Below are 25,246 nucleotides of genomic sequence, written 5' to 3'. Positions count from 1 at the left end.
TCGTAAACGCCCATCCACATGTCAAGCAGCGATCTCCCGCTATGCATTAAATCACCGCAATTGTAAACCAGTGAATTACGCTTTTGGGCTTTCCAGTGGACACATATTATGGGCTGTAATGATAACCATTTGGCTATTGAGCCAAAATTTTAAACACTAAATGAGTATAAACCACTGCAAACATTTTTATTTATTTTACTTTTAGCACATATAACAGGCTTACATTTCTGACCTAGGGTACTGGGTCAAAGCATGAAACTCCTACATCAGGGGTCGGCAACCTTTTAGGCGACCCGTGCCAATTTACGTGTTATTTCCATGTGTTAACGACCTCGCATGCCAACGTTATTCTAAATAATTGTGGTTCATGCCAGCAGATATCAATAATGAAGAGAAAGCAGAGTGTTTTGTGCATGTAAGGCCGAATTTTATAACAATGGCTTGATAAAAACTATAAACAAGCAGTGCAACAGTTGAAATTGTTACTTTAATATAAACATGCAAATCGGTTGGGGTGCCATGAAAAACAACCTCACGTGTCAACCTTGGCATGCGTGCCAGGGGTTGCCAACCCCTGTCCTAGATCATGTAATTTGATCAGTACAGCCGTTATAAAAAATTTACATTTTGGGGGCCTGTGAGTGAACCCTTTGGTCATTGCACTCTTTCTTGACCAAACACGTATAACAAACCAGCTGTTAAGGATTTCTATTGTTGCAATATAATTTCCAACATTGTGTTTAATTAGCAGCTCATTTCAAGCCTTGTGTGCCTATAGCGCAGTAACATTTCTAACATTGTAATTAAACTCCACAAGCATAGTTAACCCTAATGTGGCGTAGTTTTCGTGGAATGTTAATGGTTAATTCCTGTTGCCTATATAACACTGCGCATGTTAAGTTGAATCATTCATTTTCCTTCCGTGTTACTTGGTGTCGTGAATACAACAATTTGAAGAATACAACACCAGCATTAGACAGAAAAAATAAATAAAAATACGGACAAAAACAATATGTGTCCCCTTCAGGGAAGGGGACCCATAACTATCATTCACTCCTATCCCTTTTTAAGGAAATGCAGCATATGGGCAAAAAGATTTTTATATTTGCCGACATGAAAACAATACACATAATTTTTACTGCACTTGCTTTTAAAACAAAAGGGGTTGTAAAGCATTGGGTTAGGAACATACCTTTCTTTACTTTCATTGCAAGTGGGTTCTGATAATCGTGATGCTATATTTGAAGGTTGACTTTTTAGTTGTTGTCGCTTATTTTGAGCACTGCGTCTGATTGATGAAATTTGTGTAAAAAACTGCAAGCAAAATAAAACTTGTTGACATTTTAGAAAGGAATCTTTTTCACACATTGCCGGTTTATATATGTCATGTTTTCTATATTGATTTGGCACTTACATCATTTGTCATAGCTACAATGGATACAATTACCAATTTTCAATTGAGCCTTTTACATCTGTAACATGTTTTTTATTCTATCCACAAATAAAGTCCAAGAAAGAAATCAAACAAAAAACACACACAACACCAGTTCCAACTTTTGCCCGAAAAACAAAAGGTTATGGCACAGATGCAGCAAATCAATCTTTAGATTTAAAAAATACATGCTGCCAAGCAGTTTTCTCACAAAGCCAATAGCCCGGCAGACATTAAATAATGAAAATACAAATGCCTACCAAAAACAAGTAATTGTACTGTTGGTTAAAGAAAACAAGTTGGTGACATTGTTACCATAAAGGAATATTGGTTGACCACTGAAAATTGGAGGATTTGAATTTGTGTAAACTGTCTGGTTTTGAAAATCTCTTAATAAAGCACATAGCTTTTTGTCATGTGGTATGATTCATTTCTGTTTACTAGTAACATAGTGTCACTGCCTTGTTTGTCTACAGCATGGTCCAACTGTTGGCCCGCAGTCCCGGGGTGCTGAATTGAAAAAAATATACAAACAAATATAATGTTTGGATTTTCAGTGTGTTATTCTCTGGATTGTACAGCCTAGAAACAGTTTTAATTAGGCACTTGTCCACAAAGTAAGTTTCTGATTTCGGATGGCCTGCAACAAACTGAAGTTGGACCATGCTGATCTATAGCCTGTTTGTATGCATGTATTATTTGTAAATTTGCACACATGACAGATCTGCAATTCTTTTATTTTGTTGACTCACATGCCACCAAAATTAGAGGATCTAGGTATTGTGTTCGTCAGTAAATGTCTTTGCTTACCTTTTGATGTTACACGCTAAAACATGTTAATAAAGCAATGAAAAGATAATTGGCAGGTAGTTGAGAAAGATTTTGCTTTTTTCATCCAAACAAAGTCATGGCTTATTAATGTTGCCCCCATTGCATGGGTGTAGGGTTGGACCTATTTGTTATGTGGTATAATCTACTCGATTTTGCAGAATGCTATACAAAATATATTTCCACTTGGCCTCTGATATCGGCTTGTGTTCATAGCCTGTTGTTTCCTTATTAATAAGAAATGCCTGCATTGTAAAAGAAAGTTTTACAAAACTGTTCTCATGATGCATCCTAAAAAGGCGCATGTTTGGTATTAGCTGAGATGTTGTTGGTGATTTCACAAAATGCAAATTAAGTGTAGTTCTTTTTTCTTTGTATTTACATTACATAGAGCTTTTCAGTATGAAATTGGTATAGCTAGAGCAGTGGTTCTTAACCTGGGTTCGATCGACGACGGTTCTTTGAAGTACAATACAAATACTAGGTATACGTTTTAATCTAACTAAAGGCTATATAGTCGCTAAAACAGCAATTTTTATTTGCTAGATGGCAAAACAGTGGAAGGTTGTAACTAGATTATAGTTGACGTAAAAAAGAACACTGTGAACATTGTTTGAAAGCCGCAAAACAACTAGAAGGGTGGCTTAGCACATTTTACTATAGCATATACACTACAACCTATTCTGCAAACTGTAATATATTCTCTATATTTATTTATATTGGGTCCTATATTAGCCAACATTTTTATAATCTTGATTTGTTTCTGCAGGCAGAAACTCATGGGTCCCCAAAACCGCAAAGTTGTAAACAGACAACCATAAGAAACACTGCTATAAAGTCAAACACAGTGATTGGTAGTGTTCCTAAAAAAAAAAGTTATGTAAAGTACAAACTGTCTAAATCTCATGCAATTGAGACATTGTTATAAGTTTGTGTGCCTAAATAGCATAAAACACTGACATCTCAAAATGGCATATTATACAAACTGTCAAAATGTATTGTTGATTAATTCACACATTTTGGGGGGTTGGTAGGGTAAATAATAGGGCTGCAGGGTGAAACACAATATTCGACAGCTACAAATGCCAAATTCATAAAACTATCAAAAATTCATCCAAATCGGATGTTTTTTAAAAAATAGGTGGCTTAAGGAGTAAATATTGGGCTACATGGTGAAACACAATAATCGACGCCCTCAAATGGCATAATGAAGAAACTGTCCAAATTTCATCCGAATCGGCCATTGTTTAAAAAAATCACCCATTTTAGGGGTCTACTGGGGTAAATATTGGGGCTACAGTGTAAAACACAACAAACGATGCCCTAAAAAAGCACAATGAACAAACTGTCCAAATTTCATCCGAATCGGACATTGTTTAAAAAATTCACCCATTTTAGGGGTCTACTGGGGTAAATATTGGGGCTACAGTGTAAAACACAACAAACGATGCCCTAAAAAAGCACAATGAACAAACTGTCCAAAGTTCATCCAAATCGGACATTGTTTAAAAAATCACCCATTTTAGGGGTCTACTGGGGTAAATATTGGGGCTACAGTGTAAAACACAACAAACGATGCCCTAAAAAAGCACAATGAACAAACTGTCCAAATTTCATCTAAATCGGACATTGTTTAAAAAATCACCCATTTTAGGGGTCTAGTGGGGTAAATATTGGGGCTACAGGGTAAAACACAACAAACGATGCCCTAAAATGGCACAATGAACAAACTTTTCAAATTTCATCCAATTCGGACATTGTTCAAAATTTACCCATTTTAGGGGGCTAGTGGGGTAAACACTGGGGCTATCGAGTCAAACAAAACAAATGGCACATCTACATAACTATATCTACCATCTGTGAAAATTTCATCAAAATCCATCAAACATTTCAAGGCAAAACGAGGTGGACAAACTTTGGGCAGAAAAAAACAAAGAAAAAAAAAGAAAAAACAAACAAACAAATCGAGTAAAATCAATATGTGTCCCCTTCAGGGAAGGGGACCCATAACTAATCTTTTTTGGCAGCAAAAACATATGGTCAAAAGAACAAAATGAGTTAGAAACCTAGGATGACACTTGTTGGGGTTCGACCAAAGGCTGATGAATATCATAGGGGTCCGTCCGTGATGTAAAGGTTAAGAACCACTGAGCTAGAGGATTGCACTTCAATTAGTGAAAAGTTCCTGGTTGAAATTTTCTATAATGTGTATAAAATATTAATGAAATACAAAACAGTTCCCATGTAAGGACATGTTGTTAAGTTGTTCACTTGTATTTCCATATTCTTAGATAAGTTAAATAGTAAGTAATGCCATTTAATTCCGGAAGATAGTACATCTGATTTGTCTTCCACAAACCCTATCATAACGCGACTTTCTAACAAACTGTGTTTCAAGAATTCAAAAACATTCTTTTGAATAATTATATGAAAGCAAAACCACGGGTCTTCATTCTCAATTCAATTTCCAATGATAAATGTATTTTTGCGACACCAAATGTTGAAACAAGAATTGTTTTCAATCTTTTTCAAAACAAAAAATATATCCATGAGGTTGTACAGATTAGGCACAAGAAAGACCACCAACCCTTAATTCTTTGATTGTAAGGTGAAGTGCTGTAAATATGCACAGTAAATATCGTTCATTGCACCAAACAACAAAGCATAAAACTCCAAGATCATGTACTTTGGTCAGTATAGCTGTTCAAAAAACTTTCATTTTGGGGGCCTGTGGGTGAACCTTTCGGTCATTCGGGGTCAAACTTCAGGAGGATCAAATATGGATAAATAACTAACATTTGTATAAATTTGAAGCACTCTTTCTCGACCAAATGCAACGAACCAGCCTTAGACAGAAAAAGAAAATAAATAAGGACAAAAACAAGAAATAACTTCACTACAGTGGCGGCAAAAAAAATCTTTACATACGGTCGGCAAAAAAAAAAACTTTACATGCACAATCTGCACAAGTTCCTAGCTTACTGTTCCGGCCAAAACACAATGTGTCACAAAAACGCTTATAGGTATGGCATAAGCTGCTGTCTGGCCACACTTCACCACAAAGCCATTGCTCTACGTGCCCAGTGTTGCTTTACAGCTTCATGAATAGTAAGGTCGGTGAAATCACAAAATATTTTTCTTTATCCTAAAGTTTCGAGGTCTTGCAAAATTTTATTCAAACACTAAAATGGGTCAAAAGAAGATGCAAATGGAAGAAAAATCTCGTGCCTTGACTTTGTTAAAGAAGGAAGATTCTGTGACTTCTATAGTAAGCACGGGCTTTTTGGCTACACGGCGGCGTGGTAGCTTAAGATCCTTATGTAGTTGATGTCGAATTGTCCTGGTTGAAACGTTGTGGAGAAGCTCAGGATGCTTGTTTTTTAATTCAACGGCAGTTATAGATGAATATGAGGCTACTTCACGCTTTAAAACTTATCCGTTCTTGGCGAAGTCTTCTTTGGTGCACCCGAGCCTGATTTCCTCTTCAGAACCAACCCATGTGGCAATAATGCCGCTTATGTTTTTAATCGATAAATTGCCTCTCTTGACACCCTCAATATCTCTGGCTACAGCAGTCACAGAATCTCCCTTCTCTAACAAATTCAAGGCACAAGATTTCTGTTCCATTTGCATCTTCTTTTAACCCATTTTAGTGTTTGAATAAAATTTAGCAAGACCTCGCAACTTTAGGAAAAAGAAAAATATAGTGTGATATTACCGACCTTACTATTCACGAAGCTGTAAAGCAGGGGCGTGCAACATACGGCCCGCGGGCCACAGTCCGACCCGCCAAGCTATTTAGTGTGGCCCCCACCAACACACTGATTAAGATAAAAATGCAATTCTTCTGAGAATTTAGCAAAATTTTCCACTAGTTTTTGGTAAATCTCCTAAGTTGCTATACTATACGTAACAAATATAAGCTAAATCGGCGTTTTCCCACCGGTGGATCATACAGTGGTTACAACAAGTTGCCTATACTGCACCAAATGTGACATAACAATGCCCCTCGTCTAGTTAACAATTCGTTTGTGCGAAAGCCTGTGTTGCGCTGAAACTCTGTATGTTGTAGAAAATTAATTGATTGATTCATTTGGAAAATTTTGAATTTATTGTGCACATGAAAAAAAGTTGTGTGGCCCTCCCTTGAGGTCTGGAATTGGTTATACGGCCCACCGACGAAAACTGTTGCACACCCCTGCTGTAAAGCAACACTGGGAACGCAGAGCAATGGCTTTGCAGTGAAGTGTAGCCAAACAGCAGCTTATAACGTAACTATAAGCGTTTTTGCGACGCATTGCGTTTTGGGGAAACAGTTAAGCTAAGAACTTGCACAGATTGTGCATGTAAAGCTTTTTTTGCCGACCACATGTAAAGATTTTTTTGCCGGCACTGTAATGCAACAGAATTATTGTAACTTCTTAGCACTTATAACCAGTGGTGGGATTCAGTCGGTTTGAACCGTTTCTATAGAACCGTCTCACGCAATTTTGTGATCTCAGCGAACCGGTTAGCAATACTGGTTACTGTCAATGGACTTTTTGTAACAGAATTGGCTGAGAAATATGACTTTTGTGATAGACCTGACAGACATCAAAATTGAATCCCACCACTGCTTATAACCATAGAAATTTTCAGCTGCAACCATGGTATCAAGGTGCCAGCAAAAGTTTCGCCCTGGGCAAAAAGTAGCTTAAACAGGGAAAATATATTAAAGTCTCTTGCAACAATCTAAAACAGTGCTTTTCAACCGGGTGTATCATACACCCCAGGGTGTACCATATTTTTAAAGGGTGTACCACTTTGATGGGGTGTACCAGATACAAAGTATAATATACCTATGAACAGGTATAGACAGGTTTCAGTTTTAGAACAGGCTGACTGGAGTGTACAATTCATGGCACAACATGCATCTCAAGTGTACGTTGATTTTAAGTTACAAAACTCTATTTGTGACGTCATATTTAATATTTCACTTGATACTCGTTGTTAATGTTAGTTCTTTTTGAAGTAGAAAGTAAATTATGGATTATGGCTTGTTGGTATTGTGCTCATCATTATTTCTGTTAGGACCACGGATTCAGTGTGTTACAGGGTTGAATAATTTTTCACTGGGGTGTACAAATTTTGAGTAAATGTTAAAAGGGTGTACAGCTTCAAAAAAGGTTGACAAGCACTGATCTAAAACACTACTGCAATACTGATCATTGCACAAAAAATCCTAAAATTAAAACTGTGACTAAGTAAAAACACAATCAGTGCAACCAACTTGCATGTAAAAAAAAGTTACTTGCGACCAACTAAAACTACTGTAATGTTTCAGTTATTTTTAACCGTACACAGTACCTCGAATACTGTTGTCATGGTATGTATAAAGATCGCTGGGAACATTTATTTCCAAAATTGGATCGATTGTGTTAACTGAATTTACAAAAATGATTATGAAACATAAAAAAGTAAATTAGGTAAATCTCAAAAAAGATGTGTGAGGAAGTCAGTTGATCAAGATACCAGTCATATTTTCTATGCCTTGTTGTAAATGGTAAAACAACTGAAGGGTGGTTTAAGCACATATTGCCATTGCACATACACTATGACCTATTTCTTAACACATATATATATATATCCTTCACTTATTTTGTCATGGGTCCCAAATAAGTCACTTTATTGTATACTCTTAGTTGTCTCATGGGTCCCCCACACATACAAAGTTGTAAATAATGCATTTCATGAAATAACCATAATAAATTTTGATGCTATGAGTATAACAGGACCAAAAAGTCTGCAGAAATAATCATGCTGTATGAGGCACAAAGTATACAAGTTGCATTCAATTCAACAATTATTTGCAAAATTTACCAATTTTAGGGGTTAGTGGGGCTACATGGTGAAACTCAATAACCAACACCTATAAATGGCAAAATGAACAAACTGTCTCAACTTCATCTAATTCAGACATTGTTTGAAAAATTGACCTATCTTAGGGGTCAGTGGGGTAAATATTGGGGCTACAGGGTGAAACAAAACAATCAACACCTATAAATGGCAAAATGACCAAACTGTCCCAATTTATACAATTCCGACATTGTTTCAAAAATTGACCCATATTAGGGGGCTAGTGGGGTAAATATTGGGGCTACAGGGTGAAACAGGGAGTGGAATCCATAATTAGTAGCCATTTAGTAGAAAAGTGTGTTACATACTTTTAGTACATGCACCAGTATCAATTAATTGTTTTGAAAGCCCAAATAAATTTGTTCATCTAGATATTTGAAAATGTATATTATAGGCAAAGTGGAAACAGTAATAAAAAAATATGTACTACCAACTTTTTTATGTTCATTGTTGCAAACCATAAGAATAGACACAACAACAGTGCAACATTACAATTGTGACATTAAGCACTTTAATCTTTGGTAAAATAACCTTTTAGCAGAACACATTACAGTTTTGCTTTTTACTTGAAATAAAGTGTATTAGCAAGTCAAAATAGCTTGTCTTGACCTTGCTACAGGGGCTATTTATTTTCCTTCATGGTTTACATTAGTTTATTTATTTGCAGCTCTTTATATGGAACAAAACAGTTGTACCTGAATTAAAACATTATATCACTCATTTCAACAGTCCTCCAAAAACTTGTTTATTATGCATGCAGTAACCACAGTTAAAAATAATCAGCCAACACAGTTGTATCAAGTAGATCCGATGATAATCCATTGGTATAACATTATCCATGATAGTCAATATGTTTACTGATCCAATAACTTTAGTAATAGTAAGTTGTCAAGCAAATGCCTTTAAACTCGGTGTGCTTGATGTCTCCGATCTGCCCTGCCTTTTCCCGTAGTCCATCCCTTCACAAGGTTTTATTTGTTTTAACAGTACAGAGGCCCGTCCTTGAGATCCAGACATACAGGTCTGAGCTCTGGTGGCTTAAGGAACAGTAAGCTATAGGTAATCACTTTTAAACAACAAAATTAACTAGAAAGGTGGCTTTCTGATATACTTCCATTTTATATGTTCTATATGATATTTACCAATTTACTATACACATCATTTGATCTACACATATGATTGTTTTTGCAAGCAAAAACGAATGGGTCCCCACACACGTATTTGTGCGGATTTACGGTAAACAAACGTCGTGGTTATTTTTAGATTCTTAAGAAAAAACTTAACCAACGTTAGCAATAACCCAGCTTTAAAAGGTTTGTCCGTATTCTTTTTGCATCATTATTGTAAATAAGAACAGGAAAAATACTTTTAATTGAATCCCATGCTTTGACCTTGATATTGTCGTTCAAGGTCAATTTTTAAACACAATTTTCCAAAGCTGAAAATGTGCTTGATAACTTAATAAAACGACATAGCATAGCTGCGCAAAAACAGCTGATTTCTAATCACCGACATGACTGCTCGTAAAACGTCTGTCCGGATGTCAAGCTGAGCACTCCCGCTGCATTCACCCGCCTTAATCGTAAACAAGTGAATTACTCCCTTGAGAGTTGAGACTTCTATCTGACTGACAGTGTACACATATCATGGGCTGTAAAAGTAACTATTTGGCCGATTAAGGCAAAAATTTAAATACTGAATATCTTTCATTGCACCAACCAACAAAGCTTGAAACTCTCAGATTATGTACTTTAGTCAGTACAGGCGTTTTAATTATTTTCCGTTTTGGGGGGCCTGTGGGTGAACCGCTCGGTCGTTTGGGGTCAAACTTCAGGAGGATCAAATTTGGATTAATAACTAACATCTGTCCAAATTGGAATAAATTTAAAGCACTCTTTCTTGACCAAACGCATTTAACAAACCAGCATTAGACAGAAATGAATATTTGGGGGTTTAAGGGGTGAAAATGGGTGAATCGAAGAAAAATATACAAAAATCTTTGAAATATCTTATATTGCACCAAACAGCTAAGCATATCACTCAGAGATGCTGTACTTTAGTCAGTACAGCCGTTTTTTTTAAAAATATGTTTTGGGAGCCTGTGGGTGAACCGCTGGGTTATTCAGGGTCAAACTTCAGGAGGATCAAATTTGGATTAATAACTAACATCTGTCCAAATTGGAATAAATTTAAAGCACTCTTTCTTGACCAAACGTATTTAACAAACAAGCGTTAGACAGAAATGAATATTTGGGGGTTTAAGGGGTGAAAATGGGTGAATCGAAGAAAAATATACAAAAATCTTTGAAATATCTTATATTGCACCAAACAGCTAAGCATATCACTCAGAGATGCTGTACTTTAGTCAGTACAGCCGTTTTTTTAAAAATATGTTTTGGGAGCCTGTGGGTGAACCGCTGGGTTATTCAGGGTCAAACTTCAGGAGGATCAAATTTGGATTAATAACTAACATCTGTCCAAATTGGAATAAATTTAAAGCACTCTTTCTTGACCAAACGTATTTAACAAACAAGCGTTAGACAGAAATGAATATTTGGGGGTTTAAGGGGTGAAAATGGGTGAATCGAAGAAAAAGATACAAAAATCTTTGAAATATCTTATATTGCACCAAACAACTAAGCATATCACTCAGAGATGCTGTACTTTAGTCAGTACAGCCGTTTTTAAAAAAATACGTTTTGGGGGCCTGTGGGTGAACCGCTGGGTTATTCAGGGTCAAACTTCAGGAGGATCAAATTTGGATTAATAACGAACATCTGTCCAAATTTGAATATATTTGAAGCACTCTTTCTTGACCAAACGCGTATAACAAACCAGTGTTAGACAGAAAAAAGAAATACAGACAAAAACAATATGTGTCCCCTTCAGGGAAGGGGACCCATAATTATGCATCCATGCAGGTTCTGGAATAGCAAATAGCCCGAACTAAGCTCCAACAAATTGAACAAAAAACAATTGCCTCAATCTACAAACCAAATTTGGGTGGTTATCTGCAGTGTAATCTGTATACTCAGTATCTGGTTCATGTGATCTGATTTTTTAGACTTGTTGTTTGATCTCAAAATCCATAAACACTGGGCACAAAGTGTTGAATTTGCTTGCACCGGTTAGTATTGGAAACTATACAAAAGACTCAAGCCATTCATCCCATTCTTTAGCTTGTAAGGCCAATCTAAAAACCATTTCTTCATTTCCTTTTGTTACTAATTTTCCTCCTAGTTCCACAATTTGCCGCAGGGATCCATTAAACGAAATCAGATGATTACAAAAAAGCTTATATTGATGTATTAAAATTGCCTTTAAAAAAGCTTATATTTCAGTAATTTAATTATAAAAGACGCACAACCTTTACTTTCAAATATAGTACCTCAAGGCAGATCGACTTGTTACTATGCAAGCTGTCGTCTGATTGGTTCAATGAGTCGACTACGCTGATTGGTTAAAAAGTCGCATGATCAGCGAAAACCTGCCTTTGTGATTGGTTTAAAAAGTCCTGTGGTTCAAATTCGGAAACATTTTGGAAATATGCCAACCGTTAATGCTTTTGACATCATAGGGCTGTTAACAAACCCGTAACTGCCATGGCACAAAAACATCCACTTAGCAAACCACAAACATGAGTAACATATGGCTGGTTGCCGTTGTAACACTATTGCGCCACAGAAATCTTTCGGTTGTGGTGCCCAGTAACATACAAATACACTTTGTGGGCTAGTGGGGTAACTGTTGGGGCTACTGGGTTGAACACAACAATCGACACTTATACGGCATACTCTACAAGCTATCCAAATTTAATACTGGGGTTATCAAGACAAACAAAGTGGGATGCACATCTACATAACTATATCTACCATCTGTTTAAGTTTCATCCATACCCATCAAATATTGAAAGGAAAAACAAGTCGGACAAACTTTAGGAAAAAAATCTTTCCCTAAAAGCACAGTTCTGGTACATCATTTGATAAAAATTGCAGCTGCTACAAAAAAATAGCTTGGGAGTATTTGAACTGTTGAGGAGGTAAAAAATACATTAGCGAACAGTGTGGCAAAACATTCTGGAATATATCATAGTGTCAAACAAGAATAGACTTATTTTTGTGATTAGATGTTGGCATAATGTATGTTGCACGATAAAAAAGCTTCTACATGCAAAAAAATCACACAAATAAGTTTAGTAAATATAAATATACAAAATAATATATTTCGCATTTATGCATATAAATAATAACTAGAATGGTGGCTTTCTGATATACTTCCATTTTATATATTCTATACGATATTTACCAATTTACTATACACATTATTTGATCTACACATATGATTGTTTTTGTAAACAAAAACTAATGGGTCCCCACACGCGTGTTTGTGCGGATTTACAGTAAACAAATGTTGCGGTGATTTTTAAATTCTTAAGAACAAATTTTTAGAATGCATTAACCCAACAATGAAAAATTTTGTTGTATTTTTTGCACTATTATTGTCGTATAATTACAAAAACATTAAAAAAGAACGAAACAAATACTTTCAATTTAATCTCTTGCTTTGACCCAGATATTGTCGTCCAAGGTCGGGTTTTAAACACAATTTTTTCTAGAAAGCTGTAACAGTTGTGTTACAGACAATTAAAAAGCGATTTGCTGCAAGTGTATACATAACTTTTCATTTAACTTTGTTTCGCAAAACGAGTTTTTCATTTAACTTTGTTTCGCAAAACGAGTACCATTGACCTGTAGTAACCTTTAGGGTGCACACACCAGACGACTGTTTGACCTTTTGACACCGTTTTCAATAGCACGCCGTCCTTGGTGTTCAACAACACCGTTTGACCTAATTTATACATGCCTTGAGTATTTGATTAAAAAAAAAAACGCTACGTTATGGCGAAAGAAAGTTCTGAACTGTGTTAGTAATACCTTCTAATTGACCTTAAGTAACTCGTGGTCATGCAACGGCCAACCTGACAACGAGCATTTAAAAAACTTTTATCTTGCAAAAAAGTCAAGTTTATTTTTTCATATTTAGTTTGTTTAACAAAGTTTCGCTTGACATTATACGAAACCGAAGCACGCTTATTAGGTTTAAATCGCGTCATATGTGTGAAACCTTTGCCAAAACTGAAAATGTGAGTGATAACTTAATAAAACGACATAGCATTGCTGTGCAAAACAGCTGATTTCTAATCACCGAAACGACGTCTCGTAAAACGTCTGTCCGACGTCAAGCTGAGCCCTCCTGCTCTGCCCTATTATTCGTAAACATACTCTCTTGGGACTTCTGCCTACAGTGTCTTTCTTGACCAAACGAGCGTTAGACACATTTACGTTTCGGGGGCCTGTGGGTGTGTCGCTGGGTCATTCCGGGTCAAACTTCAGGTGGACCAAGTTCAGATTAATATCTAACATATGTCCAAATTTGAATAAATTTGAAGCACTCTTTCTTTACTAAACAAGCGTTACAAACCAGCGTTAAAAAATTTACGTTTCGGGGGCCTGTGGGTGAACCGCTGGGTAATTTGGGGTCAAACTTCTGGTGGACCAAGTTTGGATTAATATCTAACATATGTCCAAATTTCAATAAGTTTGAAGCACGCTTTCTTCACTAAACGAGCGTTACAAACCAGCGTTAAAAATTTTACGTTTCGGGGGCCTGTGGGTGAACCGCTGGGTAATTTGGGGTCAAACTTCAGGTGGACCAAGTTTGGATTAATATCTAACATATGTCCAAATTTGAATAAATTTGAAGCACTCTTTCTTGACCAAACGATCGTTACAAACCAGCGTTAGACAGAAAAAAGAAAAAAAGAAAAAAGAAAAAAAGAAAAAAAGAAAAAAAAAATACGGACAAAAACAATATGTGTCCCCTTCAGGGAAGGGGACCCATAAAAAGTAATATTTAGTCAGACTGCTAGAAAAACTACTGACAACAAACACAAAATGAAAATTTTCCCTAGTCCCACATGACATGTTTCACCGAAATTCTAACCGTTACACGGACTAATGAAGGGGCCTCAGTATTTCATTTGCAACCACACACAAAAAGCGACAATTTACCACAGTTCACAAAATGCAAAAAAGGGTCACTTATCAGTTGCTCACAAACCACCAAAATTTACCTTGATACAAGATGGGGGATTACCCTTTCATTTGCATACTACTCTAATGTCATTATTTGCCAAATAAGAAGTGCTTTTGCAATTGGCCACAAAATTTTGACCCCTATATGTGTTTTAAGCAGAAATGCAAGCAAATCACAAACACATGGAATATACATTCAGTTGCCTTTATAAGACTACTGCACCACAGGAACTTCATGTTAGCGGTGACCTTGGGGGCAACAGGGTAACACAACAATCAGCTCCTATTAGTGGCAAATTGCACATGACTTTAGGCGGGCTAGTGGGGTAAATGATAGGGCTACTGGGTTAAACACAACAATCGACACCTATAAATGGCACACTCTACAAGCTGTCCAAATTTCATTTAATTCAGATATTGTTCAAAAAATTGACCCAATTTGGGGGATAGTGGGGTAAATGGGTAAAACACAACAATTGACAACTATAAAAGGCATATTATGCAAGTTATACGATTTTCAATTAATTCCGACACTGTTTTAAAAACTTACCCTTTTTAGGAGGTTAGAGGGGCAAATATTATAGGGTTAAACACAACAATTGACACCTATAAAAGACAAATTCTGCAAGCTGTCCAAATTTTATTTATTCAGACATCATTTAAAAAACTCGCCCATTTTAGGGGGTTATTGGGGTAACCATAGGCGCCCACTTGCTAAAATCGGCGGGGAGGCAGAATTTTATAACTCTGTAACAGACAGAAATATTCCAGCCCGGACGTCACTTAACGTCGCAAGTTACACCCTTTGCGGCGTGGTTCTGTACTGGTATGCTTTAGTAGCTGATGCCGACGAAACTATAACTGTTACACACATGCTTTATTTTTACGCAACAAGCCGCCTACGTTTCTAGGTCGTTTAGTACCTTTGATTTACGGAGCAATTGTTTGTAACGCATTTTAGGTTTTTAAGTTTACTTCATTTTAAATCAGGGATTACCAAAGTAAAGCCCGCGAAAATATTTGTTCTAAATATGCATTTTGGAAAAAAACGAGTTAACCGTAGAAAGTTAATGTGCTGCGCAAAAATTCCCGCAACAACATGTGGGATTAAGTTCATCTAATTTCAAACTTGATGCATAAATATCGTCCAAAGGCAGTTTGGTACATCACAGACAAGACTTAAAAGTATCAATGCTTTCGTTACTGCAAGCCTTTCTTTGTTAATTGTGATGAAATAAAGGATCAGTCAGTAGTTTGTGCCAAATAATTTTATTGTTCGACAGGAGCGCTATCGGTCTCTTAATAATATTGTATGCGTATGGGCGTGCAAGCTATGTGGCCGTCAAATGTCATTTTCATGTTATCCAGCTCGCCCCGAAAAAAATTTGGTTACCCCTTCTTTAAACTATGTCATGTTAAATTTGTGTCGATGTTGCTAACCGAGTTTTGGTTAACACTTCTTGCATGTTTTTTCCAATGGCTCATTGCATATAACACTTGTATACGTTTGTGACATAACAATATGCGTTGCTTGATTTTTTTTAAAAATAACGTGATTTTATTGTAACATAAACATGACATTTTTAGTATTATTGGGCGCAAAAACTTGTGCAATAAAATATTATTATTTTTTTAGTTAATAAATTCCTTGCGCCAACATTAACAATGCAAGGTGCTTATAGATGTTGTTGTGCTGGTCTGCATTAACGAATCCTATGCCGTGTTTAATGTCCATTTTCAAAGCACTTCAACGACCTTAACTTGATTCAAGGTGACCTCCGTTTAGGCGTCAACAATATATAGTCAGCTATATTTGAACGTGAATTGCTTCTACTGTTATTTCCCGCTAAAACGAATTACTTTTAAGTAAATTGTTCTAAAAAATTGCTGATTTGGCAAATAGCATAAGATCTCAGACGCACAGTAAACGTCCCAACCACACGAAGAAATTGTGTCAAGTGACAATTTGCAAAATAATGTGGAGGTGTCGGTATTTGGTCTTATACCTTAGTATCGTACGGGTACAGATACGGCACAAGGTATAGGTATCGGAGCCGAAGATCAAAAGTCGCACCCCCGATATTTTTTAAAAACTCTACACCTATGGTCGCTGACTGTGCATTAGTAACAGAGTTAATACAAAACTGTATGTGCATTATTTTGTAAATAAACGCAAAACTTGTTTATGACGTAGTCAGCGACGCAAAACCCGGGGAGGCGGCGCCTCCCCGCCTCCCCATAAGTGGGCGCCAGTGGGGGTAACTGATGGGGTTCAACACCCAAAAGTATAAAATATGAAACCGCAATGATCCAATCAACAGTAATGTAAAATTTGATCCAAATGAGACAATGTTTAAAATTCTGACCACTAGAGGCATTATTAGCAACATTTATTAACGCTTCTGACGTCACAAGGCTGTTAAAAGCCCTCGGACAGGCATGTGAAAAAATGTTTACCAAGTGTTGCACAAACACAAGTACCATATGTTCTGTTGCCTTTATTATACTATTACACTACACAAATTTTTCGTTTGTGGTGCGCAGCAACATACAAAACATTTTACACTTTGGGGTCTAGCGAGATAAATACTGGGGTTATCAAGTCAAACAAAGCAGATGGCTCATCTACAATACTATATCTACGATCTGTAAAAGTTTCATCCAAATCCTCCTAAGATTTCATGCCAAAAGTGCATTGACAAACCTCAAGGGAGAAAAAAGAAAAAAAAACATAGTGAAATCAAGATGTGTCCCCTTCGGGAAGGGGACCCATAACTAATTAGCATAACCATGAAAAGTTAATTTATACCAGTTTTATTTAGTAATTATGGGTCCCCTTCCCTGAAGGGGACACATTTTGATTTTACTCGATTTGTTTGTTGTTGTTTTCTTTTTTTTTCTTTGTTTTTCTTTGTTTTTTTCTTCCCTCAAGTTTTCCACCCCCCTTTGCCAAGAAATGTTTGATGGATTTGGATGCAATTTTCACAGATGGTAGATATGGTTATGTAGATGTGCCATTTGTTTTGTTTGACTCGATAGCCCCAGTATTTACCCCACTAGCCCCCTAAAATGGGTAAATTTGAAACAATGTCTGATTTGGATGAAATTTGGACAGTTTGTTCTTTCTGCCTTTTTAAGGTGTCGATTGTTGTGTTTCACCCTGTAACCCCAATATTTACATCACTAGCCCCCGAAAATGGGTAAAATTTTAAACAATGTCTGATTTGGATGAAATTTGGACAGTTTGTTCTTTGTGCCTTTTTAAGGTGTCGATTGTTGTGTTTCACCCTGTAGCCCCAATATTTACCCCACTAGACCCCTAAAATGGGTGAATTTTTTAAACCATGTCCGAATTGGATAAAATTTGGACGGTTTGTAAAATTTGGCATTTGTTGATGTCCATTATTGTGTTTCACCCTGTAGCCCCAATATTTACCCCACTAGACCCCTAAAATGGGTGAATTTTTTAAACCATGTCCGAATTGGATAAAATTTGGACGGTTTGTTAAATTTGGCATTTGTAGATGTCCATTATTATATTTCACCCTGTAGCCCCAATATTTACTCCATTAGCCCCCTAAAATGGGTGAATTTTTTAAACCATGTCCGAATTGGATGAATTTTTGACAGTTTGTAGAATTTGGCATTTATAGCTGTCGATTATTGTGTTTCACTCTGCTGCCCTAATATTTACCCTACTAACCCCCCAAAATGGGTGAATTTTTTAACAATATTTGAGTGAAATGACATTTTGACAGTTTGTATGATATGCCATTTGAGATGTCAGTGTTTCACGCTATTTAGGCCCACAAACTAATAACAATGTCTGAATTGCATGAGATTAGGACAGTTTGTACTTTACATAACATGTTTATTTAAGGAACACTACCAATCACTGTGTTTGACTTTATAACACACTTTCTTATGGTTATCTGTTTACAACTTTGCGGTATTGGGGACCCATGAGTTTCTGCTTGCAGAAACAAATCAAGGTTGTAAAAAATGTTGGCTGATATGGGACCCAGTATATAATAAGCATAGGGAATATATTACAGTTGCAAAATAGGTTGTAGTGTACATGTTATAGTAAAATGTGCTAAGCCACCCTTCTAGTTTTTATTGCCTTCGGTAGGAGTAAGTATGTTGTGAGCATGCTGAGGTAATTTGGTTTGATGTGAGAGGACTAACATAGACTCCCTAGTGTATAAATATATAATGTTTGTTAACTGTAAACAACTGCAAAAACAGGTACTCTAGCAAACAAAGTTTGGACATTGGGTGGTTAATTTTGAAATCCCTATTAAACTACCAGTACTTTTGCAGTACAAAAGTTAACAATTGCAGCGTTTACTCACTATATTTCAAGTTATCTGGGGTTAAGAAATAAATCAAACATCATATGTTTTGGCATTACTTCACTGTTTAACTATATTAACAGACCATCCCATGCTTCTAGTTGCTGCCTAACGCCATAACTGTTGATTCGTTTTGTCAAAGTCGGAAAACAGTAAAACACCGGCAAAAGGTAGCAAAGCACATTGCATAAACGCCATCGCATGATCAGATGCGCAACAACAAGCATCGCATGCTAATCGCTATGTATGCCTCCCTCCAAAGCACCACCATTGATATGTCAACGTCGACGAATCCTTTATTGTCTTTTGTGAGAGTGCAATGATTCGATAACCTACTTTGAACATCCCTATCCATAAGCTAAAAGTTTCATCCAAATCCACCGAGGGTTTTATGCCAAAAGTGTATTCAGTCTGTTCCTTGTAATTGTTGAAAATAAGACATAAGAAGGACAAGTAAAAAACAAGGACATTCCTTAGAAATAAGGACAATAATTTTTCTAGGACATTGCCCTTCAACATAAGGACAAATCTCAGAAACAAGGATGATATGGCAACCCTGTCCATAATCAATACTTGGGTAACACCAAACATAACACTCACCTCATCAGAATCTTTTTGATTTCTAGGATGTTGAGTCACTTCTGGTGTTAAAGGGGGCTCTTGTAAGTGAGTTTCATCATCTAGTGAAGGAGGATCAAATAGACCACTTTGATAGATGCCAACATTTGTTGCAGAGATATCATTCAGGACAATACTTTTTTGTTTGCCTTTAATAGAATGTTTCATGGGGTTGGAAGTAGGTAGTTTTTTTGTTGTTTCATCAGAACTGCTTGCATTCGTTATTGACCCTTCATGATCATGAGACACTTGCAAAATTTCTATTTGCTTTAATTTGGTTTCTGTCTCATGTTCCAAATTTTGTTGTTGGTCTTTTGGTGCAGAATGACCTCTTTTTTCAATGCCCTAAACATATTCAAAAGTAAATTGCAGCATTTTACAAACGGGTGCTTTGTGTCATTTCATAAAATAAAATAATTTAAAAAAATCAGGGTTAAGGAGTTGCAAGCTGAAAGGTCTTAATTTTGACTCCTAGTATAACTGCATGCCAACTCTGGCTCAGGTAATTTGTGACTAATACCTCTAGAATACAAACTATGATAAGTAAAAATTGACAACAGCTATAGTTTTAAAATCAGGTGTTCCACAGGAAATTTATTGGTTGACTATTGTTCCATGGAACAATGATAGAAAATCACTGGTTTAATACAAGGGGCATAAATAGCTTTTATGCAAGTAATTGGCCATTATCAGAAGTTAGAGTATTCTATTGTGATTTGCTTCATTTATTGTTGTTTAATTATAAGAATGTAATTGGGTGGGCCCACTGCTGCTTAAGTACAATACAGCAGTTGTGTGAGCTTGTTATGAAGGGGACACATATTGTTTTCATCCATATTTTTTTTTCCTTTTTTCTGTCTAGCGCTGGTTTGTTATACGTGTTTGGTCACGAAAGAGTTCTTTAAACTTGGTCAAATTTAAACAGACATTGGTTATTAATCCAAATTTGATCCTCTTAAAGTTTAACCCTGAATGACCCTCAGGCACTCAAAATGCCCAATTTTTTAAAACAGCTGCACTGACTGAAGTACATTATCCAGAAATTATATGCTTTGTTGGTTGGTGCAATGTAAGGTTTTCTAAAGAGTTTTGTAACTTTTAATAGGATTCACCCATTTTCACCCTTCAAAACCCAAAATATTTATTTCTGTCTATTGCTAGTTTGTTACACGCATAGGCATGAAGTAGGCGACTGCGTGGTGGCACCACACACTTACTGAGTTTGCCTGTTGATCCAGTTCTGACATGCTTGCATTTTTTTCCCGTCTTTTTGCAGCAGAACGTGCAAGTGTGGGCTTCAGTGGGATAGGGTATGGTGAAGCATTCTTTCCTGCAAACAATTTGACCAAACTCAGCAACCAAAAGGACATCTCTTGTTTATTGTCATTGAACACAAACTATAATTCCCACTAAATGGTGAAAATTTTCATATGATTTCTTTTATAAAATACATACCAGTTGATAGCAAGCCAAGTATTCAAAAAATCGAGTAAGTTGCGGCAGTTTCTAAACAGTGCTACTGTTTGTTAAATAAATAATTCTGCATTGTTGATTTCTATGTAAAAGTCGCACAGTTTAATGTTTATTGAAAGCCTACATAAACATTGAACCCATATATTAGGTAAAAAGACATTTTTCTGCTTCTTTAACTCGCTCATATTTCGGAGGTTGGCAAAGTACCTAAGAGAGAGCAGAGACAGTGTCACAAATGTATGTGCGGCTTGGTGTGTTATTGTGGAGTATGTTTACATTTTCACTGTTTACACCTGAAATCACATAGAACCAATTGCATCATGTCCACCACATTTTAAAAGAACTAGAAGGGTGGCTTAGCACTTATTGCCCTTGCACATACACTATGATCTATTTCAAAACACAAATATATTTCCTATGCTTATTTTGTATTGGGTCCCATATTAGCCATCGTTTTTTTATAACCTTGGTTGTTTCTGCGAGCAAAAACTCATGGGTCCCCACACATGCAAAGTTGGAGATAATGCAATTCAATAGATAACAATGAGTAAGTTTGGTATTGTGAAGACAAACACAGTGATTGGTACTGTGCATATCTAAATATGCTATATGGAGTAAAAACTATTTAAATTAAAACACTCATTTTAGGGGGCTAGTAGGATAACTAATTGAGGTTCAACACACAAACTCAAAAGTAGGAAACCACAATGACTCAATCAATAGTACTGCAAAATTTCAGTCCAATCTGCCAACGTTTAAAATTTCAACCACTAGAGGTGTTTTGAGCAACAACCGTTAATGTTTCTGACGTCAAAGGGCTGTTAACAAACCCCGAACTGCAATGGCACAATAACGATAATTGGCATACTTTACAAGCTATCCAAATTTTAGCCAATTCTGACATTGTTTACAAACTCACCCCTTTTAGGGGGCTAGCGGGGTAAATACTAGGGTTATCCGGACAAACAAAGTGGGATGCACATCTTCATAACTATATCTACCATCTGTATAAGTTTCAGCCACATCCATCAAGCATTTGATAGAAAAACGAGTCGGACAAACTTCGGGGGAAAATACCCATTTTAGGGGGCTAGCGGGGTAAATACTGGGGTTATCAACAAAAACAAAGTGGAATGCACATCTACATCTACCATCTGTATAAGTTTCAGCCACGTCCATCAAGCATTTGATGGAAAAATGAGTCAGACAAACTTCGGGGGGGGGGAAACATTTTAGGGGGCTAGCCGGGTAAATACTGGGGTTATCAACAAAAACAAAGTGGGATGCACATCTACATAACTACATCTACCATCTGTGTAAATTTTAGCCGAATCCATCAAACATTTGATAGAAAAACGAGTCGGACAAACTTCGGGGGAAAACACCTATTTTAGGGGGCTAGCGAGATAAATACTGGGGTTATCAACAAAAACAAAGTGGGATGCACATCTGCATAACTACATCTACCATCTGTGTAAATTTCATCCAAATCCATCAAACATTTTATGGAAAAACGAGTCGGACAAACTTTGGGGGGAAAAAACATTTTAGGGGGCTAGCGGGTTAAATACTGGGGTTATCAACAAAAACAAAGTGGGATGCATATCTACGTAACTACATCTACCATCTGTGTAAATTTCATCCAAATCCATCAAGGATTTGATGGAAAAACGAGTCGGACAAACTTTGGGTAGAAGAAAAAATAAGAAAAAAAAAGAAAAACAAACAAACATTTTGAGTAATACTCGTAATTGAAACTTAAAGCTCGAATCACCCAGTCCGTTGCTTGGTGGGTGAAGACTAAAAATCCTTATAGCAATAGATGTAAGTTCAGAAAAACCACTTAGTCGTTCACCCTTTGGTTTTAAAGATATATATATATTTCGCTATTACAGCATCGTCAGTATCTACGAACAAGCAGAAAGATTCATAAAAAATTAATGAAAACAGTATGCATAAAAGACCTACTAATAAAAGTGTAAAATGGAATGTTATAAAACGTTAAAAAACGTTACTCAAGCTGCAGCGGCAACCAACGCACCGAGTGAACCACTACCGCATCAAACAAGCGAACAGACAAGAAAAAGAAAAAATATATTACAGGTGCGCGGCCGGAGGGAGGGTTGCCTTGTTTCCTCCCTCCGGCTGCTTGTTCGTAGATACTGACGATGCTGTAATAGCGAAATATATATATATCTTTAAAACCAAAGGGTGAACGACTAAGTGGTTTATCTGAACTTACATCTAACATTTTGAGTAAAATCAATATGTGTCCCCTTCAGGGAAGGGGACCCATAATAACATCACATTTTAAGCAGTGACCAGGTATGTTGCATGTTTTCGGTGAGGATTGTTTCTTATTTCAACTCGGAAAGTGTGAGTGATGCTCTTAACAAAGTGTACTGAATAGCATCAGGGTACAAAGGAAACCAGTTAACCAGGACAAAATGGTTGCCTTTAAATTAACTAGTTTCAAAAATGTTTTCATTTCAGTTTTTGTTCTTTTAAAAATTAGTGCTCTGCACATAAAGAAAGGGATCTGTCGAGGGTATGACACTCTGTTTCACATATGCCTGATGAACCTGCCAAACTACACAGCCATAAGCGTTTTTTTAATGTCCTTGCTGCAGGTGTGGACACATGGCTTATGTCCCTCTTTATATCACCATAGCAACAAGCATCCCCAGGTTCAGGCTACTAGTTAAAGAAGTGAAATGGATAAATTAAAGTTATGTTTAAAAAGTGTTCATGATCTGGTCTGAAAATGCATTTATTACAGCAGCTTTTTTAATTCTTGGTATCCCGGGATTTTTGTGCTATGCTGTTTGGATTTCAGCAATAGGTTGAACTTCTGAGCCAATTCCAATTTCAGTTTAGTATTAAACACATGTTGCCAAGCATTTCAACCCCATGAGGAATGGTGACAAACTAGAAGGGTGGCTTAGCACATATTGCCCTTGCATATACACTATCACACATATTTTCTACACTTATTTTATATTGGGTCCCATATCATCCATTGTCTTTTATAACCTTGGTTGTTTCTGCAGGCAGAAACTTATGGGTCCCCACACATGCAAAGTTGAAAATAATGCATTTCAAGAGATAACCATGATAAAGTCGGGTGTGGTAACAGTGATCAGCACTGGGCTTAAATAATAATACTATGTAGAGTACAAACTATACAAATCAGATTCACCCCAGATATTGTTTAAAGTATGTCCTATTTAACATTTTTTTTCGAGAATAGAAGGAGTAAATAGTAGCATAATTTGGTAAAACAAAAACAAGACACCTATCAATAGCTAATTCTACAAGCTATCCAATTTTCATTCAATTTGAACATTGTTAAAAGTGTCACCCATTTCAGGGAACAGTTGGTTAAATTGTAGTGCTACAGGGCAAAACACAACATTTGAGGACTTAAAATAGTATGTTCAACAAACTTTGCAAATTTTATATAATTTAGACGTTTTTGAAAAATTCACTTAATTTAGGGGGCTAGTTGAGTAAATGTTGGGGCTACAAGGTAAAACACATCAACGAAACCTACAAATAGCATAGTCCACATGCCACTCAAATATTAGCCAATTCCGACACTGTTTAATAAGCTCACCCATTTCAGGGAGCTAGTGGGGTAAAATTGGGGCTACAAGGTTAGACACAACAATCAGCTCCTATGAATGGTAAATTCTGCAAGTTGTCCAATTTTCAGCCCAATCTGCCAAAGTTTAAAATTTCGACCACTATGCGTGTTTTGAGCAACAACCATTAATGCTGACGGCATAGGGCTGTTAACAGCCCCCTAACTGCCATGACTCAAAAACGTCAACCAAGCTACCCACAAACGAGTAACATATAACTAGTTGCCCTTGTAACACTATTGCGCCAAAGAAATCTTTCGTTTGTGGTGCCCAGTAACATACAAATATGTTTTACACTTTAGAGCAGGGGTGTCCAACACGTGGCACGCATGCCAAAAGTGGCACGCAGAGCATTTGAAAATGGCACGCGAGCTTTTGCACATTCATATGGTAAACATTAGGATTTGTTACGCAATTAAATTTGCTTCTATTGATTCCTCTTGGCCTTTAGTCTAACTTTGGTAAAGATGATCATTAGTAAAGTTATACAACCCACTGATTAAATTGCATTTTTAAAAGCAATTCACGTTTCAATATTAAAACGTCAGTGTACGTGCCATGCTTATGTTGCAATAAAATGCCCGTTTATTTCGAAACAATTGTAATTGTTGCGTTTCAATCGATGTCAGTTCAATTAATTACGTGACTACAAACGCATTTGTGGTTACGTTTTAAAACCGACGTAACTTGAACAAAGATGCGATTTCGACGTTACACAAAGCACTCTACGCCAGTGCCCCTGCAAACTATTCGTATCTTGTGTCACATGAACAGAACAAAAGGTTTCTGGAGTATCATAAACAAGTTTACTCGCACTTGACGACACGTTTTTTTTCTAACCATTTAATATGGTTCTACATATTGGCCAAATATTCGGATTGAGCCCGTACCGTTAAGACATTTTAG

At 36.6% G+C, this 25,246-nt stretch overlaps 1 protein-coding gene across 3 annotated transcripts in view; it reads right to left on the bottom strand.

Moving 5' to 3' along the window:
• The window catches only part of LOC145223363 (TOG array regulator of axonemal microtubules protein 1-like), a 118,712-nt gene that overhangs the window by 56,885 nt on the left and 36,581 nt on the right, over positions 1-25,246 (bottom strand). For 2 of the 3 annotated variants that reach the window (XM_080089788.1, XM_080089782.1), the window contains exons 7-9: positions 20,441-20,553; positions 19,206-19,568; positions 1,193-1,314 (exon numbers count right to left, since the gene is read on the bottom strand). In XM_080089788.1, coding sequence (XP_079945914.1) covers positions 1,193-1,314; positions 19,206-19,568; positions 20,441-20,553 — 598 coding nt within the window. The remainder of the gene's footprint in view (positions 1-1,192; positions 1,315-19,205; positions 19,569-20,440; positions 20,554-25,246) is intronic. The other variant, XM_080089797.1, reaches the window with a different exon arrangement.

Source organism: Phallusia mammillata, chromosome 1 (genome assembly GCF_965637545.1).
Source record: "Phallusia mammillata chromosome 1, kaPhaMamm4.hap1.1, whole genome shotgun sequence".
Lineage (NCBI taxonomy): Eukaryota > Metazoa > Chordata > Ascidiacea > Phlebobranchia > Ascidiidae > Phallusia > Phallusia mammillata.
Note: the sequence above shows the minus strand (reverse complement) of the source record. Positions and strands in the feature narration are given on the sequence as shown.